The following is a 16415-nucleotide window of genomic DNA, read 5'->3' as shown; positions in this document are numbered from 1 at the left end:
ATTGTTCAATATGTCTGTGAAGTCCCTTAAAGGTCTAATAAGGCAAAACAGGAAGGCTGTTGATGGATATCAACGCAAACAACACAAGGTATTTTGTTTCCTGAGCCCTCAGAAGAGCTATAGCTCCAGCTGAAATGTTCTTAGGATCTCCAGGCCTTCATGTTACCATGGCAGAAGTGATAGCAAACAAAGATGAGCCAATGCTTTATAAAACAAAATATGAAATATAGCCTAGTTATTACAGACTTATAACTTCAAATAGCCAAATCTTTTTGGCAAGCAGAGCCTTATAAAGCAAGAAGAGATATATTATTCAATGTTACTTATCTCTAAATGTCTGTGAAAAGACTCTATGCATGCATGCATATACACAAATTTGTATTTAAATAATCTGACATGATCAGGATTACTGACCTCTTCTGAGTCAAAACATGACATTTTAAAAATATTTCACCATAGTTGACATCTAAGAATTGCAGCCACAAATGGGGCAGGAGATACCAACCATGCTAATGAATTAACATAACATACAACAGTTATAGAGATCAGAAGTTAAAATGCGCTACCTCTGGTAGAGGTAAAAAGATGTAGTTAGCTGGAAAGCAATTTGGTCAGGGCAGAATCTCATATCTGCTCTGGAGTAAGTTCAAGTGAAATTTGAACTACAGAAAAAGTCAGGGCCCAGTTTTGCCTGTGATTCAAAGAAGGTTTTTCCCAAAACATACTTTCTGAAGGTCTCAGGTTCTATCCAACATGCATTGAGGAACTGTATCTCCATGCCAAAACTACCCTAAAGCAGATCGCTTCCTAGAAAACCTCTACATAGCATCAGCTGTCGGAGCAGTGGTTTTAGCCATACAGATATATTCTTCCAATGCTGCTTTAGAAGCTCATAGGGACAGATCATTCTTATGGGATGAAACAATATACAGCAGGTGGAGATCTAAATTATGTATGACCAGCTCATTCTCATCAATCTGTAACAGCACATGGATATATAGAAGCATGTGAAATAGTACTATCTTGTCAAAGTTTAGATAGTATAAAACATCACTGCTTTCAGTTTGAGTGCTCACCTATCCTGAAACTTAGTGGCTTGCAAAACTGGATGGCAAGCATTAGAGTTTGCACCACACACTCCCACAATGAGAAATATGCTATTCATTAGAATTACTGTGTGTCTCAGTATGTAACAGCTACAGATATTAATCCTGCATAACCAAATCTCTTACAGCTGTAGAAAGTCATCTAGAAATTATCTTCTTCACCTTGACTAACCTAAAATGGTTTTAAGAACATGAGTAGTCCCTCTAAGTAGATTAATCACAAACTGAGGATAAACTAGCGGTTACAGGTTGTCTGTCTTTGTCAAATATCTTTAGCATTCCACCTAAAGAGAAAGCACCTGCAATATGGGAATGGTTGTGGGCTTTTGCAAAGGTTTGACCTCATCATGTTTCAGTTGGTCTAACACACAGGTATGATTTCTTCGTAGATTAAAGAAGTATTGTAATCAACAAGGAAAAAAAAAACATACTTGAAAGTAACAAGTAGCTCAGATATTCATTACTAGCCATTAACCTGATTTTCTAATGAATACGACATTAGGCATTCATTAACAATCATTTGTGTTTATGTGGAACAGTGGCTGTATAATGAAGGTTGATAAATGAATAGAAATGAAATGAGGGAATTTTGGACACTTGTAAAGCAATTAACTTGTTTGGCATTAATTACATATTGAAAAGCTAAATCAAGTACATTTGGAAAGCCACTAGGACAGAGACACAGACCAAGGGTAGATATAAAGACTAGGTATAAAAGAAAACCTTTATTTCTTTAAATAAAGAAATGCAGCCACAAGTATGGTATTAATGACAAACAAAGTCCATTTCTAGCAAAAAGAAATGGGATTGCAGCCTGCATGTTAAAGAAAAAAGTTAATGAAAAGTGAAACAATGAAGCCAATAAAATAACCCCTCACAGTTGACAATGAAGTGCAAACAGGTGGTGTACTAGAGGGTTAATGTTTTTGTTTCTTAAAGAAAGAGCCATACAAGTGCCCACACACTTCAATGTATGCTAATAAACGAAACCACCTAGCAAATTAGAAGCTAGAAATGAGGGAATATGGAAGCTCATTTTACAGTTACCAGGATGCATTCCCTCTAATGAGTTGGTAACTTGATCTTTCCAGGCAGTTTTGACTGCATCGCTGCTGCTCGCTGTAGCCCCAGCCCCGAAAACAGATGCTTTCCATTCCCTTTGCCTGCATTGACTCCGAGGAAGGCAATGCCACCTCAGCAAAAGTTGTCCACAGGTCTCTTTTGCAAGATTAAGACATCCAGTATCAAAGATCAGGGGCAAAAGGAGGAAAGAAAAGACTGAACAGCACATAATGGGAAAATTCTTGCTTAGCTGGGATTTGCTAAGGTGGGTCAGTCTTTAGCAAAGGAGAAGGGATATCCCATGGTATATTTTAATCCTTTCTCCAGTTTCTTCCCACATCCCATCCCACCACTCTCAATGAAGCAGGACCACTTCACCTCCCATGGCAACACCCAGGACATCCAGGTGCAGGAGCTGCTCCTCTGCTCCTGTCTGCCCTGAGAGCTCACAGGGAGCTCCTGTCCTTCCAAGAAAGCACCTCCAGCAGAGCAGGACCTCAGCAGAGCAGAGAGGCTGCATGGTCCGACCTGGAAAAAAAGTGAGACATTGTAAACTGAGAACTCCATATGCTATGGCAGCAGGTAGCAGCTGATGATAGCTGCCCCTTCGTTGGGATATCACTCTTCCTGTCAGAGAGCTGGACCTTTTTCCCTGCCCAAACCAGGGATCTAGGTGCTGACAACTCCCAGCCCGTGCCACTGCGAGGAGGAAAGGGCTTTCCTCTGCCTGTTGCTAGTGCAGTAAATTTTAGTTTTGTCTCCTTCAAAGACTCATACAGATGCCCACACATCCTCAATTATACCGAGACCTGTCAGTAATGCTTCCTGTCTCAAAGATTCAGCAAACACCAAGTACAGAACCCAGCTCCAATTCCAAGAGTCATTAACAGCCTTTCTCTCTAGTCACATCTGCCACTCATTCCACACAGAAAATGTCCATATGATTGAACCAAAAAGAGCACACAGAAGATGAATTATATCCAGATATTTCTGCAATTAAAAGAGCTTTACTCAAGACAGCACACACTTCGCCTGGCAGATGCTGTCAAAATTCACTGTGTTCTGGATTTACATCCTATACCATAAAAGCTACATATTCTCTTCTGCACGTTTCCACCACAGAACTACTAAATAAATCTTATTTTGCTGCAATTAATCTTGTTGGGACTCAGAGTCAAGCTTTGGTGGATCCATGTTCCCTACTGAATGGTTCATATCAAAGACATGGACTGCCACAGATATATCACCAATTCTATAGGGAGAATATAGTTTTATTTACCTTAGACCAAACTACACATAGCCTTCAGTAAGTTAGAGAAGCCTCATTTAAAATGTGTTTTAAACTTGCTTGATGCGCTTTTCCTCCGCTGCTGTGGTGCTCCAGTGCTAGCTGAGAACCCCGGTGAATCTTTAGAAAGACCCAGCACCACTATAGGAAACCACAAATCCTTAACTAACATATGCTAACTTTTCTCCTCGGAACAAAAGCAGCATCTCTGTTGTCCCCTCAGCAGAAAACACCAATCAAAGAGGACTCTTTTCAGGAACAAATGTTAGCCGGGAACTTCAGTTGTGTTTAATTAAGTTCTTCCGAAAGAAACTGCATGCTGTGGCACTGAAAAGGTTATCAGAGGTCAGCTGCCTGCCATGACTTTGTGACCCCCAAAAGGCAAAATAAAAGATAGTGGTATCCCTGCTGGTAAGATTGGCTTCCGCATTTGTTTCCCTCCCTTTCTGCTTTAATTTAATAGCAATCAGCACAATATGGCTGCTTTTCTTTGAACAATAGGATGGGCAGAAGTTAGATTTACAGCACTGCAAGGGGGAAAGAAGGATAGAGGAAGCACACTGTGGCTCTTGATCTACAATAGGAACATCACTTTGATACCCATAAATAACTTGCAAACCTACTTAAGATTCATTGCTGTCAAGAGCTGACAGATGTGCGCTTTTTTAAAATTTAGTATTACCTTATGGAGCCTCTCAAACACACCACTATGAAGTCAAACAACTGTCTTTAAAAACGGGTAACAGATCAGGGTACAGATCCATGTTGAATATATAACATATTCTCAATATTTCTCTGAACCATTATAGAAGAGCTATCATCATAGATGTACAAATCCACATTTAAACCACCAACACAGCAAGCAAAACTACTGAGGAGGCTGAAGACAACAGTGTCAGGATCCTCCTTCAGGTGACTTTGGTCACAGCAAGCATGTGCTACAGTCACTGTGATTATCAAAATACACAGAATAGAAAGGATTTGACCTGAAGCATCCAAGGGAAAAGTCTGCGTACCTCTAAAGATTTCAGAACTTCTATTATTACACTGCCACACTCATAATGTGTTTAAAGAACTCCCACTGATATTAATGGGATTGCCTCCCAAATTCAGTTATTCTTTTAGTGATGATAAGGTAAAATGGAGTTCTTCAACCTTCAGATTTTGTTTAATTGTTTTACACTGCAAGAACTTTAGATATTAGGAGCCAACTTTTCTGTTATTGTCTGAGAAGATGCAAGCTGAGTGGTGGGTTGGGTTGTTTTTAAACTATTTCCAACCTCTTCAGCTGTGGTCCCTCTTGACTTTGAGAATTCCTGCCCAGCAAATTGCCTTCTGTGGACATTTCCATCATAGGAAACTTGTCAGCGTCTTTCTTTAGATCCAGCATGGGATGGCACCCATGGCCTTGCTGACAGATTCCCCTCATCACACAAAATCCTCGCCCTATCTGAGTCCATGGCAAAACTCTCATTGACTTTGGTGGAGTCAGGACTGCTCCCAGCTCTTTGCACAAAATCAAGCTCATTGTCCCTCCTTCTTCAATCCCACCAGTCTAGTTTCTAAAGTGTGAAAGACTCGAGTCTGCTACCAAAGCCAGGGCAGAGGTGGAGAGGCTTGGAGCAGGGGCATTCTCAGCCCAGAGAGGGAGCCTGAGACCACAGTCACCATAAACACTGTCCTAACTGCTAAATCCTGTCTGTTCTCAGCAGCTGAGCCATTCATCAAAATAAAGAGAGATGATTCTACTGCCTTTTAGGTCACGTTCATTTCAGCTTGAGGAGAGGTCAGGCGATGGGAGGATAATACACTGTGATACTGCAAAATCTCCCACTGAAATCAGTACGATTCTAGGTACATTAAAAATACAATGTATTCATACTGTGAATATTATCTTCATTTCTAACCTCATTAAATACAGAAAATACTTTTCATATTTTCTAAATGTCTGTAGTATTGAATCTCAGGTTGTTATTATGCTAAACAGCACAGAGCAGAAAGTTAGACACGTTATGGCAGGGCCCTGTTTTTTTTTCTCAGTGGTGCCTTTAGCAGCAAAATATCGGTGCTTTTGTTTGCCAGGGTGATTTACTCTCTAGAAAATGCAGCTGGTCTTCCAAGAAGGCATATCTCTGTATTATACTGATAAACTAAATTATTGTCAATAACTGTATAAATTCCAGCAGCAAACAGAGCTTTTCAGTTCACAAGTATACATTTCAAAGTGAATCACAATTAGAAAATCAGTTCCAAGATTAAAGTTATCAGAGACAAAAAGACACAAACTACTCCTAGTTTTCTGTAGCAGGAATCAATTCTGTTCTTCCTCCTGCTTGTGTTTTCACCTCTGTTGAAAGACTGTAGCCATGAGGCTTTAATCAATACACAAAGCAATTACTTTCTAAAGTAAAACAATCTTAGGTCAACTAAAGATAATGGAAATCATACAGGCAGTTATTCATGTCTAAATGCCAAGCTTCTGATTTCACTTCCAGACAAATCCAAATGACAAGGAGTACAATATTTGTTTTCCCTAGTAACGTGCTGGGATACCACAGCATATACTTTAACTGAGTACAGTCTCCTATGTTTGTCCTCAGCTTGTTCTACATAGTTCAGTAAAATATACAAACGAGTGCCACATCTGGATTTGTTACCTAGGCAGCAAATAAACCTCATCTGAAATCTCATAGCAAAACACGCAGTTTGAAATTTCAACTGGTGTGGTGAGCGCCTCATTTATCAAACCTGCAAGGAGAAAAACAAAATACAAGTGATCAACAGTATCTCAGTTAAAATGAAGTTGCACTGGGAATTTTCAACTTTAATTACTTTAATTTTCTAGGTCGTACTTTTATAAAACAACTGAATGTTGAAGAGAGCACTGATATCTATAACACACCAACGTGACAACAGACTCCTGGCCCTATTTGCAGAACAAGCTAAAACCATCCTCACGACAGCAATTACATTACGTTAACAGCACAAAATGCAAATGGAAGTACTTGTGGTTCTACCTACTGGATCAGGTGGTTTTCATAAACAACACATTTTGGAAAAAATAAGTAAACAAACACAGTTCATCTAAGTCAGAAAAAGATACCTAAGAGAAAGACTGATCTGTCCTCCACAACTCTGTGCAGTTCAGTGCAGAGGTCAAGAAAACACTTCTCATGTTTTCATGACACTGGATTCGAGGCTATTTTAAAGAGGTTTACAAACATCTTGGCCTTCGGGGATTTAGAGTCAGTAAGTGACTAACATCTCAAGCTCACATTCTCCTTGTTTAAAGTAGAGTTCTTCAATACAAATTGCTTCAACGTATTTTTCCGAAACAAGTGACCGAGCTGCCATATTGAGCCTCTGGTCAGCTTAAGATTCGTCTTGTCCCTCTGAAAATAATGCGTCTTTCATCTTCCCTGTAATAGGAAGTCATTTATACCTCCTGTAGGCAGATTACTTGGTCTGATTTCTTTGAGAAAGCAAAACAGGTGTCTTTGCTGGTACTTCAAAGGATTTCCTAAGTGTACCTTAGCCTTCTGCACTGCAACTCAAGACGTAATGTTCAAAATCTTCAGAGAGAGGCATAGTACAGTGGGAAAAATAAATAAATACTTTCACGAATATTATCCACACAGTACCAATGGCAGCCAAGTGGTTTTTCTCAGGTATTTTCATCAAGGGTATGAGCTCGTCTTGTAAATGATAAACTAAAAGAGGAACGTACACTCTTGAGGTCTGATGAAAGCCAATAAATGTGATTACAGGCATAAAGGCTGGTTGTTTAAAGGATAAATAACAACAAGAAGGAACTAACATTTTGTGGAAGAACAGATCAACATCGTCCAGTATATGAAAGTTCAAGATATCACTACTGGCTTTGGTTAATAAAGAAAGAGCAACACTTGGAAAATAGATTGTGTACTGGCATTAGTCAGAGGTGCCGGCAGTAAATCGTATTTTCTTACCACTCTCAGGCCTTTACACTATCTTTCCAAGAAGAGTAAATCAACCAGATCTCATTGCTGAGATTATCTAGGATAAACTCAGTCGTCCTCGCAGCAGAATTCCAGAGGGTAGGGGGGGAAAGAAAGGATTGTGTCTTATTAGTAAAGCAGCTTGCATCATCTCAGGTTGTTTTGCCAAGTGGCAAACTTGACTGTGTAAGGAAGAGTTGCAATTATAGACCCATCAGCTTTGGTTCTGAACCTGCAAAGGATATGTGCACCCCATCTGTAACAAGAGTGGTCCCATTGTCCAACCAAGCCCAGGTTAAGCCCATGCATAAAATCTGGGTATATGCGGGACTCCAACCATTGCAGCCAGGTTTACTGCAGAAAATAATATTGATGAGGGCACCAGCTGTATTGATATATTGATATATCCTCAGAGGCCAGGAGAAGACACAGCAGGAGGAATTTTCCTTCCTTTCCCACCTCAGCCACACCTTCCCTTTCCTGTTTTTATCCCAACATCTTCCCTGCAGGCTCAAAGCCAAATCCAGAGCCCTCCATAAGGGCATGGGTGAGACAGATCAGTATCGCATAGATCCCAAAATGCCATTTCCCCGTGTGGAAGGAGAAGGCAGAAGAACCAGTGTCTGCCTTTGGAGAGCTGGCAGGTTTGCAATGCTGCCTTCTGCCAGGTAAACTGAGTGTGAGGGAAAGACCAGGAACTCAAACATCCAAATTCCTCAACTCCATAAGTCACCAAAACGATGCAAGTCCAGGCAACCTCACACCTTATCAGCTACACTGCTTGTCACCCACAACAACAGCATTCACAATCTAGCACCCACCAAGGTATTTTTTCACTGAGTTTTACCCAAATGGCAGGCTCTTTTTTCAAACTCTGTTGCTTCAGTGTGCTCAACCCTGAAAACCCTGCCTCAGCAGAAGTCTTCCCCCTCCACCAAGCCCAGGGTTAGACAAAACTGACTACATTACCTACAACGGCATTTAAAAGTCAAGTGCACTGGAGCTATATATTTCAGAATAAAATATTTGAAAAAAATACCTGAATAATATAAAAATAAGTCAAAATTTATGTCTCAGTGTGTCATGAAAAGAAGATTATAAGATCCCACAAAGTATTTATCTCTCATAATTACAATATAGTGATACTTTATGTTCAGTACCTAATAAACAAATACACAACTTTTTGATTATCAACCCTTGAAACATATATTTTGAAGTCCTGGGATGTGAGACCATTGTTACCTGCAGAAGAAGAAACAATAATGACTGATTTAAATCAGCACATCTCGATCAACCTCAGCAGGGCCATGCTTCTGTGAGAATCTGGTAGAAAGCTTTCATTTGAATACTAACATAAGCGAATCTTGGGGAGAGTGCAGCCCCTGGGCTGTTGCAACAATGCCGTACAATTTGCTAGCTGCGGTCTGTACTGTGGGCTTCAAATCCCTCCTCCATCAAAGAGGAGCTTCAACTGCACTGCCCCAGTTCCCTGCACGAGAGTCTCTTCTTCCTGAAGGAAGAAAGGTGAGTTTTGTATGCTTTTTACTTACTGTATTTCAAAATGTAATCACATTTAATTATGATATTAAATAATGTGAAGTTAAAGTATTGTCTACTAAAAAGAAAATCTTACAAACACCATATCTACATTCTTTTCCAGCATGCTCGTATAACAATTTTCATTCAAACTAGGGCTTTCTTTTGTCATCTTTTGTCATAAGCTTTTAATCAGAAATCACTAAAATTTTGGAACTGCTATTCTTACACCAAATAAAACTCACAAGGTTTGTTCAAGATGACTCACGCAGAACAAAACAAAATATGAGCACCAACTGAGCAAGATGGCATGGAAACTACAAGTGGACACTTACAACAACTCAACTACACTTGCAATTGCTGATCACAGGCCATTGCAGGTGGAGTTTTCTGAAATGCTCTTCGTTGGCCCAATTCCAGTAAGACTAGCTGGGATCAGTCCAGACCTGCCATGGATGGTTAATTAGAAGAAAGATGCCCCTCTTGTCATTCCTTCTTACAACTCCCTCTGTCCCATTTGCCATGATGGTTTGGGATAAGTTTAAGATCAGTTTTGCTATTGAGGATTCTGATCTTCTCATCCTAGCCATAAACGGCGGCAAAAATCTTGAATTTTCTTTTACTGAAATATTTTTATCTGGTTTTCTCTTGATTATTGATCAGCTTTTTGAACCACCAGGCCCTCCCTGATAACCTGTAGCTGCCTTCCTTGCCTTTCCTCAGAGTTTCTGTAGGGGTTGGACACTGGGAGCAGGACAAGAGGACTCTAACCCAAAAAGATGGGCGAGAACTGCGCACCCTGCATAGAGGCCATGAAGCGCTGGCTGTGCCTTGCCCTCCCAGGTAGGACTGCAGTCTGTCGATGGGAACAAGGAGCCTCCCTGCGGAAACACGTGTTTCACTGAAACCTACAGCCACAAGGCTTATCAAGTCTCAGGTGATATCTGTGCTAAAAAACAAGGGAGTCTAAAGCTAAAATAGGTTTTAAGCCTGAAGCTAAAATACACCTCATGGTGGGAGCAATAGCCGAGTATAAATCACATTCAAATTCTATCTCTGAAGCCAACTGAGCAGGATTCAACCTTGTATTACACAGATTCCAACATGGCTATCCTAATTAGGGGCACCCACTCTTCCAGGGTTGTTCTCAATTTATTTTTTTTTTAGGAACTTCTGAATTTTAACCTGATAAGGGATTAAAAATTGATCCTCTTTATAGCATCAGTTGTTCAGTCCTCCTTTTGTCTTTCTCTTCCAAATAGTTTTATATAGCAGCCATTCCTGGGCAGTATTTGTGCAGCTTTTATTCACTGCCTGAAAGTGGAGAGGATGCTTTGGGCTTCTGGTTTTGCTCATAATTTCACATTGGCAAAGTTTGTTCGAATCCCTTTAAAACCTCTAAACCTATCTGCAAGCCAAAAAGGTACGGCTTCAGAAGGCAAAAGAAATAAATCTCTTTGAAATGCTAATGGAGTGGAACATTTTCTGCTATTTCAAGAAATAATCTAGCCTTTTGGAAAATTTGTAAAGGATTTGCTCTAATGAAGATGTTTTAATTTATGACATGCAATTATAGCTCAGTGAAAACAATACGGCACTGTCACAGCCTCGTTTCTTGTGCTGTGAAAATAGAAACACCATTATGAGAGAGAAACTGCTGCTTTTAGGAACGCACAATGTTTCACTAGCTTTGTTGAAGATGAACAAAGCACTGAGCTCTGCGTAGATATCTGAAAGGTACAGTTTTCTTTTTACAGTGACACTTCAGTTACTTTTCTTTAAGTGTTGTTAAGGGGAAAAAAAGTGTCTAGCATAAGCTTGTCGGGAGCCTCAAGGAACTCGAATAAAAAAACATACAGACAGTACAACGCTGAGTATTGTACCAGCCGCCACGCGTGTGATGAAAAGCCTACCTAGGGCACCAGGCTAGGTCCAGTAACAGAGAAAAGACACGACACCCAAATATTGCTCGTCGAACTAAATTATGGATCTAGGAACATGAAAAAAGAAAAATAAAAAAGGCTTCAAAAGAGAAATAAAACAATGCTCCTAAAATAGGCCTGATTATGTGGGTCACTAAGTACTGTGTATTTCCCCTGTAGCATTTCATAGTCGTTACTGTTGCCAGGGGAAGCTTGATCCTCTCATTATGTATGTTTGTCTTTCACATCAGAGCTCCTCTCTTTCTTTCCATGCCCCGGCACTGTAACAGAAATAAAAATAAGGAATGAACCCCCATTATTACCCAAATACCTACAAAGCAGAGGGAGTGACCCCGGCAGGTCGGCGGGTCAGCCCCCTCATCATTGATGCACTTGCTCCAGCGGACCCCTGCCTTTTGTCGCGGGGTCAAAGCCAAGACCTCTGCTGAGTGTCCTCAGTGAAGAATTAACAAGTGTGACAATTTGCAGTCCCTCCCCCCCCGGCCCCCGGTCCTGCCTGTGTGAATGCTGTAAATAGAGACATCTGGATGGAGGCCTTTCACTGCAGTAATTGAAAATGAACATGGATCAAGTTCTGGCCTGTTGTATTCATAAATCTTCAGGCTTAATTACATTAAAGGGAAATCTAGGGCCCGACTCTATGGAAACGGCAGATCCTATCAGGCTCTCAGATCATGAATCTTTAAGATAAGTGTTTTTCCTCTCTCCAGGACTGTTGGATAAGAAATTTTGATCGGGTCTTTCCAGCATCAGAAACTGAGCAAAGATCTATAATCGTTCTTTGTGTTTTCCTTTTCCTTCATACGTGACACATTTCCTCCAGCCAGGAGCTAGAGGACTTGAACGTGTGAGGCATCAGGCCGCCGTCGTACCGGGCGTTTGGGCAATTGATCCCAGAGGGCCACGCACACCCTCTGTGGGGATATTTAGGAGAGAGGAAAATAAAATGTGTCATGGTCTTCACATGCACAGAGTTCTTGGTCCTGCTTCCCAGCAAGAGCTGGGGCATGATAAGCAGATGAAGCCTGCAGTTCTGCTTGCTCGTTTCAAAAAGACAACTGATTTTGAGTTCAGTGGAGGCTCTATTCACGTCTGTCTTCTAAAAATTTAGGTTTTCTGGAAGGAAAAAAAATGATATCCTGAAAAATCAATAAACAAACAAACCAGTGGCAGAAGGGTAAAAATTCTGGATTTTGAATGAAACTGTCTGGTTCTTAAGAGCTGGTTGTTTTGCAAAAACATCAGCACTTTCAGCAGCATTTTCTGTCTCTGTAATGAGCTCTCATCACAATTACAGACTCCATAACAAGCTTGTAGTAACACAGGTTTTCAGTGCAGCAGAAGTTTTGATGAAAAGAACACCCCAAATGGAGTAAAGATACACAAGAGCCAAGATGTTTTCATGTGAGGGAAAGGTTTTTCTAAATCCTATCCAGAAAAAGTGCTGGTGTAGACAGGCCCCTATAATTAAATTCTGTAGGGACTAATTTGATAGCATATAAGTTGACTACTGTCTCCACCGCCATCAGACAATGCCAGTGAGCCACAGTGTGGTCAAGTAAATCTCAATCCTCCTGTTTATTGCAAGACCATTGGAAGAATATGGTACAGCAAATAAGGAAATCTTTTATCTTGGCCTTTATATGCATTCTAAATGGTGCTCTGTGGTGGTTTTTTATAATTTTATTTGTGAGCATTTTAAAGCTAAAGAAATATTAAAACGCACCAGAAAAAATATCTTAACCAGCTCAAAACCAGCACGAAACCTCAAGACTTTTTGAAAAAAAAAGGAAAAAGAAAACACCAAAGATAATGACTTCTCAATTTCAACTTTGCTTCCATGAAATTTCAGCCTGAATGAGCTTCAATATGGTGACTACAAAATTTCAATTAATAATAGCAGGGTGAGTTCCATGCAGAAACCAGAATTCAGTCCTCAGTCCCCGCAGCTACAGTTTCCCCTTAAGCATGCAGGTTTCTCCAGTCAATTTCTTGCAGACCAGGGAAGCTGTGCAGCAGAAAGCAGCAGTAGCTAGCAAGCAGGTCCTCCAAAACAACAGTCTGTCCTGCCCCTCAGCTTAAGGGCATATCGCAAGAAATAAAAGCTCCTGAAGAATACCTCCTGAACTGGAAACGAGAGTAACCCACCCTCTTTAACAAATCTTGATTTTGTTCCAGGACTTGCACAAACTGCTGTGGCAGAAAACTATCCATAACATTTGCTCTGTGGGAGAAGAGAGGTCACTTTTAGCCTTCAAAGAACCAATACTTCAGTAACAAGTGGTTTTGCTGTCAGCATTTACCGTCATATTGGCAGAAAAGGCTGGGTAATGACTCCAGGATTATTTATATGAAACCCAGAGCTAGTGGCACTGTAAGTTATGGAAAGAGGACAAGCTCATAAAGCAGCGGCCGTGTATCCGAATGAGAAGGGACACGCTTTCTGTCAGCAGGGCTTAGGGGCTGCACAGGAGATCCAGAACTACAGGCTTGCACCTGAGCTCATACACACAATTCCCAACAAGGCAGAAGGGTGACAACGCTGCCAAATAATTCATGTTGCAGTGAGGTCAGTCCTCCTCTCTGCAAGGCCTTCTTCTCTGAACAGGTTTACTCATGTACCTTTTGTTATTTCTCCAGCCGTTCTGGTCTGGGATTCTAAATTTCATCTTTATCTTAATTGTAGGTTTAGTTGTTGAACCATTTAGGTGTAGTCCGTTTTATAGAGGACTTTCTGTCATAATTTGAAGGGAATTTCAGATCCCAGGCCCCCTTTCTGCTGCTTTTACTGCCATGGAAGAGGTACTACTCTGGCATCAAAATTAGCAAAGGTGACAGAACTGAGTCCTGGGAGTTTTAACCACTTGCATTGTTAACAGCATTTGGGAGACGTAAAAGTTTTTTCAAATGTGATATGTCTTTCCCAATTCTGAAACTTTCAAACCGTGTTGGTGATCAGGGGCTAATTCCTACTACACAGGCTTATTCCTTTTCCTATTCCCCTCCTTCCTCTCTCTCTCACCAGTACCCAGGCTCATACTCCACCCTGCACCCCCTTTCTCACTGAGCAGGTCAGAATTCAGCCCCCACAGTGCACAGCAATTCCTCTGATACAGGCTCAGGCATACCATACTTCGTGGTACTGAAGTATGCTGTGGGATGCCCCAATACTGCAAATGTTCTGAAAGGAAAGTAAATAAGCAAATTTACATTCCTCTCCTTCCTGACAAGGAGTATGTAAAAAATAGCAAATCAGTAAAAAAAAAATTAATTAATTAAATTAACATTATGGATTTAGTCCTGCTCATAACTAATGAGTGTCTATCCAGTGTCTTCCAGAGCTAGTCAGCCTCTACCAGGGTATTTTATTGACCTTAACTTATTAAACACACAATAGAAAGCAGCCATTGTGTGTGTTTGTACTGCAACATGCTGTACTCTGCCTTGCTGCCCGCATAGATGCTGGCTGTGTGTTCATTAAAGAAGGTAAATTGATGCCTCTGCTTATTTTTTTTCATTATACTATGTGACAATATACTTATATGAACCAGGAGACATCCTTTCGGCACAATTTTATTTCATTTCTGTGGGGACTGGGAGCCTAACTCCCAGTGATATCTTTGACAGTACCAGTTTGTGTTATCTGTTTCTGCAAACACAAAAACAATGCCTCAAATACATAAAATAGGGTGGATTCTCCAGAAATAACCGATGACAATATTTTATAAAACCCATTAAAACCAGGTAACTTTACAACAGGCAACCTGTAAAGCAAATCCAATTAGAACAGTAAAATTTGATACAACTTTTGTTTACTTCCATTTTTTACCAATCCTAAACGTACAGCTGTTAATGAATCCCACCATGCACAATTCAGGTGAAGATCCATCATGAATATGATGGATATTAATGAAAAGCATCTGTTCAATCATGTTGTACAGATCCAGCCAGTCCCAGATCACCCCGGGAAGTGAGGATGTGATCTCTCCAAGGACCTCAATTTCCCTACGCTCTCAGACCTCCCATATATTTGCTCACATCCCAGTTGCCGCATCTATCTTGTCTCTCCTAACCACATAGGCAACTACTTCGAAAGAAGCAATTATTAGAGCTCGAAGGTCTCATCAGTGATTCCTTTGCTCAAGCTTAAGCCAAGGCTTTGCCCAGAGCAGTTTCTGTACAACTTTTTCATGCAGGAACTGTATCATTTGAGACACTAAAATATTTGGGATGAAAATGCCACCCCTTATGCGGTGGGCCAGCACCAAGCCCTACTAGAAAAAGTCTTCATAGGGAACATGAAACCAGACCCTAATTTTATGAGGACCCTCTGTAAAGGCCTGTGTGAATACTGACACATAGAACCATATAACATAAAAGATAGTTACTGGGGCATTTTCCTTTCCCAAGTTAAGATGTCTACCTGAGCTAGTTACTCCAGCAATGCCTGAAGCCATTTGTGTCCTCTTGCATTGACCCAGGAGTTGATGCCATTCCAGGGACACCTGAGCCTGCTCAATGGAAGGGAGACATCGGGGAAGAGGATATTGCAATAGCTTCTGAGAGACAGGCGGGGTGGGGTCACCATTTTGAACAAAGGAAAATAAAAAAGCCTCCGAACACCGTAAAACTCACACAGTTTTCAGTATTTGCCAGCTGTATGTGTTAGGAAGTGATTACAGGCATCTTTATATCTGACACAGTTTATCATGTATGTTTCTTGTCATACTGACTCTACAGGCTTCACAGTCTGGCATAACAGGCACAAAAGTTCTTTATGATGCAGTTGTGTTGTGCCTTTACCATCAAACAAGTTGACCATATCTGTTGCAGGCCCAGAAACCTTGGATGACAAAGTTTAGGGAAGCAGCACATTTAATTTCACCATGGCTGCACTGCCTGAATTTTTATGTACGTGTAAATTATGAGAGAGAATCCAAGTACGTTTGACGTTTCAGTAAAACGTACTATGCCACAAAACCAGAGCCCTCTTCCATTGCATGGAGGCCTCACAGAGTCTCTGCATGTGCTGAAAAGATCCAGTGACAGCTGGTGAGGTCATTGTAAATGAGGGAAAAAGAGAGTCTTGTCTCCATTACTAAACGGCAGCAACTAATCACTGTCACATCATGATGTGGTTCTGGACTGTCCACAGGTTTATTGTGGCCATTAACCTATTCAAATATTCTACTTGAGGAGAAAAATAAAGTCTGGGTACCAGGCTGGATCCTTAGGTCTTCTGCGTCATTTTAACCATTACAAAGTTACGGTAAAATATCACCAAATGAGATCACGCCTATACAAAACCAATACAGTGAGGCAAAATTAGAGCTTGAATATAGAGTGTATTACTGTCTACAGCCCTCATGCACGATCTTTTGCCCTGCAAGCAAAGCAAAGTATCTTTTGCAGCTTGCGCTTGGAAGTCAAGCCCGCTGGTATTTACTGGGTGGTCAGGGGACCTCTCCAGCAAGCAACAGAGGCTTTGCAAGCTTCCACATCA

The 16415-nt window shown here is 40.8% G+C and overlaps 1 protein-coding gene across 1 annotated transcript in view; it reads left to right on the top strand.

Moving 5' to 3' along the window:
* The first annotated feature begins 8831 nt into the window (after nt 1-8831).
* LOC147528897 (stabilin-2-like) overlaps nt 8832-16415 on the top strand; it is an 82568-nt gene continuing 74984 nt past the window's right edge. Inside the window, 1 exon segment of the mRNA XM_086610746.1 lies at nt 8832-8957. Coding sequence (XP_086466872.1) covers nt 8832-8957 — 126 coding nt within the window.

Source organism: Tauraco erythrolophus, chromosome 4 (genome assembly GCF_009769465.1).
Source record: "Tauraco erythrolophus isolate bTauEry1 chromosome 4, bTauEry1.pri, whole genome shotgun sequence".
In the NCBI taxonomy this organism is placed as follows: Eukaryota; Metazoa; Chordata; class Aves; order Musophagiformes; family Musophagidae; genus Tauraco; species Tauraco erythrolophus.
The sequence above is the reverse complement of the archived record's forward strand: the minus strand, read 5'-3'. Positions and strand labels throughout refer to the sequence as shown.